The 12,099-nt window shown below is 25.8% G+C and overlaps 2 protein-coding genes across 2 annotated transcripts; one reads left to right on the top strand and one right to left on the bottom strand.

Annotated features, from left to right (window-relative positions):
- Nucleotides 1-1,697: 1,697 nt before the first annotated feature.
- On the top strand, nt 1,698-3,231 carry OCT59_008361 (uncharacterized protein; the record flags this gene model as incomplete). The annotated part of the gene is made up of 4 exons (XM_066142397.1): nt 1,698-1,836; nt 1,909-2,310; nt 2,380-3,114; nt 3,206-3,231. 4 exons carry the CDS (start codon nt 1,698-1,700, stop codon nt 3,229-3,231), a joined length of 1,302 nt encoding a protein of 433 aa, XP_065999283.1.
- A 252-nt stretch (nt 3,232-3,483) lies between these two features.
- OCT59_008360 (uncharacterized protein) lies at nt 3,484-5,717 on the bottom strand (the record flags this gene model as incomplete). The annotated part of the gene is made up of 2 exons (XM_025319083.2): nt 3,484-5,471; nt 5,561-5,717. The coding sequence occupies 2 exons, from the start codon at nt 5,715-5,717 to the stop codon at nt 3,484-3,486; spliced, it is 2,145 nt and encodes a 714-aa protein (XP_025174621.1).
- Between the last annotated feature and the right edge of the window lie 6,382 nt (nt 5,718-12,099).

Raw genomic sequence — 12,099 nt, 5'->3', positions numbered from 1 at the left:
CTTTAGGCGTACCTAACAATTCATGTCATCCTGTATAATTTCTAATTACGTATGAGAATACTCGTCTTTCTTTTTTTAAGAAAAGAAAAAACGTCATAAGATTGATATCAAATTAGTTGAAAAGCTAACGTGACGACTCAATACACGTTAATAATATACTGTTTATATGTTTATAAAAAGAGACGTTAGTGATGACGACTTAACAGGAATTCAAAATAACTGATTATCGTATTCGTGAGACGTTTAAACAGTATATAAAAATCACATTATTTCGAAATTTTAAAATCATTATTTCATTAATTTTATAATTTAAAAAAAAAAGCGAAAAAAAGTTCTACTTTTATGTAAATTTTGATTTGGGCGCTTTTACATCTTAAAACCTTTACAACATCGTTAGTTTTTTTTCGTTTTAATTATTAATATGATAAAATTCATCAGTCAAGTCGGAATTATTACTTTATTGTAAACACGCGAATTATTTCTATAAAAATTAGCAATTACTGACTGTAGACTGTAATATTTAGTATTTATTTGTGGATGCAATATCTTACTAATTAAAAAAAAGGATATTTACTTAATAAAATGCGTTGACGGGTCGGATGCTCAACTTTTATTTATTTATTTAACTTTTTTTAAAAAAAGAATTAACTCAAACTAACTTTGAAAAAATTCCGACGGATATTTTCTATTTTGAGATGATTTACTGGATAATATTAATATCATTTACGTGAATTAAGGTTATGCTAAAACATGTGTACTAGAGTCATTATTTGTAATTATTTACATGGTTTGCTTATAGTTAAAAAATAATGAACTTCAGTTAATATTATCTAGAAGTGGCAACTCCTGCTTAATGTCTCTCTTATGTTATCCTATTTTAGTTATAGATCGAGTTTATGCAACAGAATATATACCTACAGTACATGATGGATTGAATATTACATATTTTGTATAAAAATTCATTCATATTAAAACAGTTCCGTTTATTAAAATTTATCATAATTACAAAAAATAATACTACGCATTACATTTGCATTGGAAAATTACGCCAAGTCGTTTATTTACACACTTGGCTATTTTTCGGCATAATTTCGTTACACTTATAGAACAATCAAATTTCTCTTGGCCGTGAAAAAAAAAAAATATTTTATTTAAAAATTTTATTTTGTAAATAATAACGCAAAAAAAAAAATAATAATAATAATGATTTCTTTCAAAACGTAAATTTTACGGTTTAACAAAAAATGAGTCATTTTACCAATTTTGATTATAATAATAATTAATTAATTAATTAATTATCATAACGGAATAAACGGAATTAATTTTACCTGTTTAACGTAAAAATACGTAAAAAAATCGAAAAAAATTCGGAATTTCACCTCCGAACAAGTGAAAAATATTTCACAAAAGGTTAAATAATTCTTACCATTTAAGTATTTTTAAAATTGTTTATTTATCATTCAATTAAAAATACACGAACAAAATTAAAATTACCATATTAAGTTAGATCATCGGATAAATTTCGGCGAAATTTTTCTATTGATCTTTTACATTTTTAATCGAATAAAAAGATTTTTTTTCTCCAAATTTATCAAGCCTCTTGGCATTTTTTTTTCTATATATATAAAGATTGAGTACCTATCATCTTTCCAATTGTAATTAAATATTACAATATATATATATATATATATAACGAAATGCAAAAAGGAGAAGTTCCAACTGTGATTATTATCGGTGCGGGTCTTGGTGGTCTTACCCTTTACCATTCTTTGATAAAGAATAAAGATAAAAAAGAATTTAATGTCAAAATCTTTGAACGAGAGTCCACTCCTCAAGGTATATACTGTAAATATTGACCTTAAAAATATGTCACGTGATCTGACTACAATTTATTTCTCGTATATAAAGATCGATGGCAAGGATTTCATATAGGAATATCCGGTTATGGAATTAAATCTCTTATGAGATGTATTCCACCTTCAGTTGTTTCAAACCTTCCTAAAGCAATGCCAGATCCAGTTCCTGGAGAATATCATAGTATTTCAATAACTGATCATACAGGAAAAGTCTTAATGAAACCTTTAATTAAACAAGTTAAAGATTTTTATGAAATCACGAATACTCATAACGGATTTATTCTTACTTATCGTGATATACTTAGAAATGTTTTATGTGAAGGTGTACCAATTCAATGGGGTAAAAAATGTACTGGATATGAAGAAACTGAAGAAGGTGTTTGGGTAAATTTTGAGGATGGATCACGAGAATTTTGTGATATTTTAGTTGGTGCAGATGGAGTTCATTCTCCAGGTAAAATTAAATTTCTTTACCTATAATTCAATACAATACGTATAATTAATTTATTTATGTTCCCCCCAGTTCGTAAACAAAAAGTACCTGAATTAGAAATTTTCGATTATGGAGTAACTTTTATTAATGCGGATGTGGCAGCTCCTAAACATATTATGGATAAATTATTAAAAATCCATGATAATTGTTTATGTCAAAAAACTCTTGGATTAAATGGTGATACAACGTTTGTTGCTTTACGTTTAATTCCACTCGAAAATTTTAAGGATAAAAGTGAATTTCATTATAGAACAACAATTGCTTTAACTTATCTTACTAAATTTGATGAAGGTCCTGATAGAATTAAAGTTGATGATAATGATCCCGCATCAGCTGTTGAACATGCTAAATTCATGATACAAAAATTAAGACCAAAATGTGAATATACTGATATTATGTTAGAATTATGGGATTTGGTTCCTAAATCAGCTTCAACTGAACAAGAAAATTATCCTTTTAAAACTTATAATACTATACAAAGAAGAAAAATGCAAGATATTAATCCTTTATCAGTTAATTCATGGAAAACTAGTAGAGTAACATTAATAGGTGATGCCGCTCATGCTATGTGCCCTGTATTGGGATTAGGTGCAAATAATGCTATTCAAGATGCTGATAGACTTTCTCAAGCGTTACTTAATTATTATTCACCAGAAAATTATATTTCTTGTATTAAAACGTATGAAAGTGAAATGTTAAAACAAAGATCTGCAGATGTATTAAAATCTAGATCTGCCGCGTTAAGACAATCTTCGCCAGTTGGAGGTTATTTTGATATTTTAATTAGGAATACAATTATGAAAATCATTAATTTCACGATTAATATTTATTATTATGTGAATTCTTTTATTTTTAGGAATTAAAAAATTATTAGTTTTTTAATGTTTATTTTTTGAGAAAGTTATTATTTTATATTTTAAAATTTTTTTATTTATTTTTTTATTTTTTTTTATTATTGATTTTTTGATACAAAATAAATAAATATTTTCACTCGAAAATAAAATAAATTTTTTTACTCGAAAACAAATAAATTTTTTACTCGAAAACAAATAAATTTTTTACTCGAAAATAAATTAAGAAATCTATACAATGAAAAAAAATTTTTACTAGTATAAATAAAATTGTTCAATAATTTTAATATTCATAATCTTCATAATCGTCATAATCGTCATATTTACCATCAAATTCATCATCATCATCATCATAATCAATATCATAATCTCTTGGTGAATAAGCAACTTTACTAGATTGATTCCTTTTACGTTTTTCAATTTTGGTACTTTTAGGTTGTTTACCACGTTTTGTACCCGGTTTACGATTAACTTTTAACTTTGAACTACCAGGAGTTAACTTTGGTCTAGGCATCTTTGTAGTAGCTACATTCTTTGTACGAGATTTAGGTAAAGGAACAAATACAACATCATCTTTACAAATCGTACTTGGTGACATAACATAGTAACCAGTGGGTGATAAATAAAACAAAGGAGAAAAATATCGTTGGTTTAACGCAATTGAAGAAGTATGATAATCGTAAATGTAAATGGCGGATTTTGGACGTCGCTTAGATTCTATAGATTGACATACTACGAGAATACAATGAGGAAGATAAGGCATAACTTGTGTTATTGTTGAGTCGGTATAAGGAAGTTTGTCACAAAGAATTCTATGTGGAAGACGTTTATATGTCATATTATCAATAAAAGTATCTTGTAATTCATTTGGATTATAACCATCTATACAAGTATATCCATACGACTTTGTTTGTTTTCGATTATTATTTGTTGTATCTGATAATAAAACCTGTAATACGACTGGAACTTTCATATCACCGACCAATCTTTTCGCAGATAAAAATAACCAATCACCATCTTTAGGAAAATTATCTTTAGTCCAAAATGAAGTGTCAATCATTTTACAAGATGTTAATCCCGTATTTATTTTCCATACTAATTTGAGATTATTTTGTGTTTTATCCAAAGAAGAATCCATTTGTTGTTCAACTGGATGATAAATTAAAATAGTTCCTCCTAAACATGTAACGATTATTTCCGGTAAAATATTATCATCCTCTTGTATATATTCATAAGAACCATTTTTTGAATTTCTCCACCTGACGGTGATACTATGTGCTTTTGTTGGTAATATCTCTGTATATTCAATAAAATAATCTTGATAATTGGAATCTTCCTTAAAAGAAGTAACATTTCTAATTTTTCTAAGATCCCAACATTTAATTACATTCTCATTGTTTTGATTAATATAATTAATAACCATAAAATCATTTTGATCTAAATAAAAGATCATTGTAACTTTAGTATCAAATTCATGTGAACCTAAAATCATTATATCTCTTAATGCTATTTTAAGTTTTTCATCATTAGCTAAATCAATTCGTTGTTTTGAGTGATTTTCTACAATTAATTTCGTGGTAATTTGAATTTTTCCAGATTTTGTTAATACTACGAAAAGATTATTTGATAAAGCCATATCGTATATAGGTGGATTATTAACATTAAAATGACATAATGGTTGTAATTTATCAAAAGAAAATATTTTACAAGTACCCAATGATACATATGATGAATACATATAATATTCTTTTCCAAATTTCATACGTACAATATCATTCCAATTATGAATATCTCTAATAATATCATTATAAGATGTTGTTATTGCTTGTTCATCAAATAATAAAACTTTATGATTATCATCTTGATTAAATTTAATTATTTTTAAATATATTTCAATTCTTAAATTTGGTACTAAAGTAAAATCCATATTTGATATTGTTGGTCTTTCTTTTAATGGTTCAATATTAGAGAACCAATTTCCATTACGTCGAATTAATGGTTGTCTTGATGCAAATGCTATCGCTATACCATTTTTAATCATGTTTACACTAATTATATCATATATATATGAATTTAATGATGTCATTTCTTCAAATAATTTATATTTAATATTTGGTGGAGTTTTTATAATTGTTTGTACATTTTTCCATGATTCTTTTTCATAATATTCTTTATATAATAAAATGGTTTTATATGTTTGACCATAAAGAAATAACGGATTCGAGATTTTTTCATGTCTTACTTCAAACATTTTTTGCCACGTGTGATCATCTATGAAATGCATAAAAAAGGAGTTAAACTAAATTTAGAAATACCGTTGATATACACAAAAAAATTTTTAATTTTTTTCTTTTATTTACCTTGTAAAATATCATTCCATAATCTACACACAAGTCTCATTTTAAAAATATTTTTTACAGATACTGAACAAAATATATTAATTATTAATTCTTGTGTACCTAATACTTTATGACTTATATCATCAGTTATTTGAAGATCTTTCATTAATTTCTCCATGATTGTTCGTTTTTTTTTTTTATTTTTGATTTAAAAAAAAAAACGGGTGATTGATTTCAATCGGGTTAGAGAAAAAAAAAATAATAATTTACAATCGGTAGGGGTTCTTTTATAATTTTAATTTACTGCGTAATTATTGTATGACAATTTCTGTGTCATTTTTTTTTTTTTGCGCCATACTGCGTAATATTCTGCGTAATTTTTTTTTAACGAATAATAAATCGAGTATGTTGTGAAAGCGCCATTAAAAATGTTGGCGTAAAAATTGTAAATGCATGAAATGCATGATCAACCTTGTATGATCTAAATTTAAAATTTTGTACAAAAAAAATGTTTAAAATTTTTTTTTAATGCGCCCCAATATTTGGTATAGGATCATTTTAAAAAAATTTTTTTAACTAATCAAATTTTTTTTGATTTAAGAAAAAAAAATTATTTTTCTCTTTATATATCTTTTTCCATTATTTTAAAAAATTAACTTTTTTTTTTTTTTTTTTTTTGTTAAATGAGTTTTTTAACGATTGTATTATTATTTTTACGGTTGGTAAACATAACACAAAAAAAATACAAACAATACAAACAATACAAAAACGAGTATATCAAAAAAAAATAAGGTTAGCCGCTGCATTCGCTGATTTGTTGATCATCCGGTCGCGGAAAAATCGTGAAATTTGAAATTTTACGGAGTTCTACGTCCGAACCGGATCAGATCATTAGGACATATTAGGAATGCGACTTCTTAATTCTTTATACTAACAAACTTGATACGTAAGAAGAGATAAATTGTATTCTGATGACTTTGTTTTTTTTTTATTATTAAATGTTCTTTATTGGATCTTTGTAAAAAAAAAAAATATTTTATTAAAATTTCGACATCCTCTACACATGATTGGATGAAAAATTTAGTAGAATGATTTTCGTATTTCTTTTTTTTGCAAAAAAAAAGTAAATACCACAAAAATAAAGCAAATTATTTCTGAATAGATGTTTCTAAAATTGGTCAAGTAAGGCATATCGGCCGATTGAGGAAGTCCCTAAAATTTTGGGGATATTTTTGCGATCAGTAAGAGGGACCTTCATATCAATTGTCAGCCAATAAATTAAACTAACGCCACTTAAAGATACTTCTGGTGACCGCTTTACATTTATTATATATATACTCGCATCAATACTCTAGAAACTCATCTGTTATAAACAATAAATATTTTGACGGATCATAGTACTTGGGACGAAGAGGGACAATGGGTTAGATGTGATTTACATAATAATATACATAATAAAAAGAGGGTTAGACGCGATTCTACATAAGTAAAAAGGGGCTTAAACGCATAAAAAAGGAAATTTTTTTGAGTTTTAGAGAATCAGATTACGTAATATTAATAGTTTAGGGAAACAATTAAGTAAGGCCCAATTTCCCCAATCAGCCGATATGGAATAAATCAATTTCATTATCGTTAGTGGAATAAAATCTTTAATTAAGACTTTGCAATAAAATTTCTAAATGCACTTTTAGGAAGTAACTGTAATAAAATTTCTAAATACACTTTTAGAAAGTAATCACTTATATCATAGACAAACAGCATCTACAGGCAAAACAAATGTTTTGTCTCTTTAGGTTCTTTTTTTTGAATCGTTGTAACCTGTTGAATTCTGAAATCTATATGGAAATAATATTTTATATGATTAAAACTTCCGTACCATATTATATAATTGTTACCACCATATTATAGGTAAATTGACGACAAATCCACTTTAAATATAATTGTTTGGAATATTGTGAAAAAATATCTTATTCATTTTGACTTTTTATAGTGGTTAACATTTTACGTATTCTTTCTATTTGTAAACAGTACCAAGTGTCTAAATACACCAACCCATCCAAACAATCGTAGGAAGATAATTGAAACTCATTAGATTCATCGTAACGAGACGTATCGAATGGCGGTATTTTCATATCTTTGACTTTAATAGATGAAAAGTCATCGGTATTTTTTGGCTTAGAAACTTTTGACGGTAATTCATCACCTATTGATCACAGAAATACAAAAATATCGTGTCTCATTACGATAATTCCAATGACTCTATAATCACTGGATGGCGAGAAAATGCGGTTTAGCGCTTTTGAAAAAGTGCCGTCCAAATACTTGATGTAGGTGACGTATTAGAGAAATGATATTCTGTCCCCATGGAGAGATGCCTTTGTACTTATTGTGTTGCAAAATAATGACCTATTGATATTTTACAAAAATAACTAATAAAAATTTATGATCTTGAAAAATGATGTCATATTTCATGTGACTCTGAACTCAGTCTGAAGATTAATATGTGAATACTGAATTTTGGAGTATTTTTAAATAATTTTACAATTACTTATTGGTTTCATTAAATATATAGTCGGCTCTCGATATGACGAACCCTCTGGTTTTCATCTCAAGTTCGCTACAAGATTATAGCGAAGAATTTAAAGAGCTGATTCATTATAACAAGGGATGCTTGACGTATTTGATTGGTTAAATGTCACGTGTTAGGAAATTTGCAAGTTCGTTAAATCGAGAGTTTACTGTATTTAGTTTTTGACTCGCTAATACTGAACTAATTTATCAAATAATACTTCCAAATTTAGCTATCAAACAAAAGTTAAAATACGTTAATGTAATGAAAAAGATTAATATAATATTGTATTTATAATTAATGTTAGATAAAAAAAAAACCATATGTTTCGTTGTAAATGTTTTATAAAAAAAATGACTTTTATAATTAATTATATTTTTAAGGGATAGTCCGTTAGTCAACGGGTGTGCACGATTGGCAAAAATGGAATGCCGTGTTCTTCCAAAATAAAGTCCATGGGTAAAAAACTAATACTTTACAACTTTGGGAATATAGAAATGTAGGTTTTTGCATATCATTTTGTGCAATTTTCGGGATAAAATAAAAAATAAAATTTGTGCGACAGAGATCGTCAAATTTGCTGCATTTTGAAATTTTATATAAAAACTGCGCATCAAATTTGTGAACTTTTTATTATGACAGATTATACATATTTTCCATTTAAACTATAATTTTAAATTAAAATAAATTTATAATTATAAAACACAATGAATAATTCTAATTTTTTAATAACCAAAAACTTACTGATTTTGGCATTTTGCTAAATAAAAATTTAAAAATAACAAAAAATCTAGTTTAATAATCAACTTTTAACATTAACAAAAGTTGTTTATTTTGTCAAATTGCACCTATGAACAAAGTTTTAAAGGTGATTCTTCGCTTAGTTATCTATCTCATTTTTTACCATGGAAATAGTTTACGCAAACTATATATAAAAGTCACGTGATTTACTGCAATGCAATAATTTTGATGATCTCTGTCGCACAAATTTTATTTTTTATTTTATTTGAAAATAACTCGAAATGATAGGCAAAATCTTCATTTTTATATTTCCAAAGTTGCCAAAGTATTAGTTTTTTATTCATGGACTTTACTTTGGAAGAACATGGCATTCCATTTTTGCTGATCATTTTCTCTCGTTAAGTGATGAATTGTCACTTAAAATATAAAAACAATATAAAAAAAAAATTCATAATTTGTAAATTAATAATGCTACATTTATATCTAATTTATATTAGTAGTAATTGTAGTATTGGTTCATTTATTTAGATCAAATTTATTACAAATATCTAGTTGCTAAATGACACAATTATCAAAGGGCTGTTAACCAGTCGCTTCAAGATACGTAATCATACCAAAGCTTTAGATTCCTCCTGATTGTTACCGATTGACTAGGTGAAAAATTATTTGGCACACTTACACCGGTCACTTTGTTAGTGTACCATGGACAATAATTGCTCTACCAGAGATTATAATCAAGATGAAAGTATTCACTTGGTCCCATCTATCACATGGTTTCTCTTTGATAGTGAAATGTTACAGTACATCGCGGGAACAGCTGACGGTAAATTATTATTTCACTTACTTGAAACCTAATTGAACAAACGTTAAAAATACCAGAATTTGCACGCCACATTTTTTATCCAATTATTTTTTTTTGATTTTTTCATTTCCTTTGTAACTTTTAGTGATTGTAATCTTGAACATTGTAATACATTCTTGCTGTTATTAGGTAAATCTGGTTCAGAAATCTGAAAATTAGCATTTTTGTATACCCAAACTACTATATATATGACTTTCATTAATAAAAGCGTTCAATAAAGAAAATATACATATGAAGAAGGTAATGGCTTAAAATTCGGTTACCCTGAATGTATCCGGGATGATGAGGAAGGTAAAAAGTATATAACATGAGTGTTTAATAATACAAATTAGATTTGTTTTAAAATTTATCAAACTAATCTGCAATATAATAAACTAGTTTCACGCAGTACCAAGGAATTTAAAGATAAATATATACTTATTATTGAAATTTTATTTATAGAAAACTTATATAGTATTAATTTAACTATATCTTTGTTTAAATATTTTAGCTCGTAAGTTAATAATCTATTAATTTGAATTAATTGTTGAATCACTTATTTTGTTATAATACTTATTAAATAATAATTTAATTATTAATAAACTATACATGGCTTTGAGTTTGCGTATTTTGAACTAAAAAATTCATGAAAATCTTCCCTTTTTTAGATAATTTTTGATAACACCAGTCAGAATTTTATTTCCTATTATAGTAACCTACTGACATTATCATAATTCAGGCCATGAAAAAATGCGTACAGCCCATAGTAAAAAATTTTTTTTATTACCTGACCATATGTATATATTTCTGGGTCCTAATAAATTTTTAAATAAAAATAATGAAATGAAGAATTCTACTTATAACAATATATTATTACAATACTAAACTATTTTGGTTAAAAAATAGGATTTGCATCAAATCTGACACTATCTTCTCAGATGAGAAGATTTAAGAAGAAAGTATTTTTTTTTTTGAGATGTCTGGTAAAGACCTAAAACATTAATTTGTGAATGTTAACAATATTGTTGTGAACAGAAAATGCAGAGCGGAAAAAACAGTATAACACTATGTATATCCAAAGAGCATATTCAAAAATGATATTCATAAATTTTGGATTGCATTGCTATACATTATATTGCACAATTAAGGATGGTGGAAAAATTTTTGGTTGACCAACTTGAGTTGTTTCATTCCAATGATTCCATTCGGTTCGGTGCATCAGTTCCAAATCAGTTTGTTAAATTTTGATATGTGCTGACTTGGATCTGAACCGACAGGGCGGACATCTTCATTTTATCACTTCAATAATTCAATTGCGGTTAGTCATTCTCAATTCTCAATTTTATCACAAATGCTATTATATGTATTTTTTACTTCAATAAAAACTTTCGTATATATTAAAATATTATCAAATTTTATTGAAAACTCGTTTTATGTTAAATTTTATTACATAGGTTTTTATCCAAATCAAATCATTATTTGCCAGCTTTCATTAGTAACAACCCTTTAATTTAAATGGCACAGGGACCAAACTAAGACTGACCAAAAGACCATCAGTCCGTCTTACAATTTTTTTTTTATTACTCTAGTAAATGTTTCTTGTATTAAACAAAGAAAAGTCTGTCCCACTCTTACTACTTCCTAAAAAAAGTGATTAAAAAATCAAAAAAAAAAGAGTTTAGATTAGTGTAACTGACCTATTAATAATATTGTACAATACAATATATCTAGAAATCTTTTTAGAAGCTACAAAATAAATTTCTATTAGATAATATTGTTTCAGTTGGTTTATTTTTTATTGACTAATGTAGGAAATACATACTTGTAGTTTATATTGATATTATAATTACTGTATTGTCAAAACTTTATATGATAAAATACAAATATAAAATATTAAATGTTATTGCTTCTATCTCATAGTACGTAGATTTTATTTTTAAACTCAATATTGCATTGTATTAAAAGACTTAAATTCCAAAATTTCTTTTTACTTTTTTATGTTTTATTTGCCTTTAAGTAATGATTAAGATTCTGTTTACAGAAAAAAAAAATAATATCTTACTTAAGCATCATTTATAATTTTCATATGTCATTCCTATTAAATACTTTTATAAATATAAGAAATGAAGAGATTTATTTTGCTAATGAATAAAAAAGCAATATAAATGTACTAATTCATACATATAATTTATAAAGATTATTTCATTTAGTGTCAACATTGCATAATTCTTACTATTAAATCAAAGAAATATTATACTCAATATACCAATTACAAACTAAATTTATTTTTGTAAAAAACTTACATATCTTTAGTGTTGGATAAACTATAAATTAAGCTATAAAATTTATATCAAGCAAATAATTTCATATTTTTTTTTAAATAAAATTTTTTATATGTTTCATTTGGAT

This window comes from Rhizophagus irregularis, chromosome 16 (genome assembly GCF_026210795.1).
Source record: "Rhizophagus irregularis chromosome 16, complete sequence".
Lineage (NCBI taxonomy): Eukaryota > Fungi > Glomeromycota > Glomeromycetes > Glomerales > Glomeraceae > Rhizophagus > Rhizophagus irregularis.
This window is presented reverse-complemented; position numbering and strand designations above follow the sequence as displayed.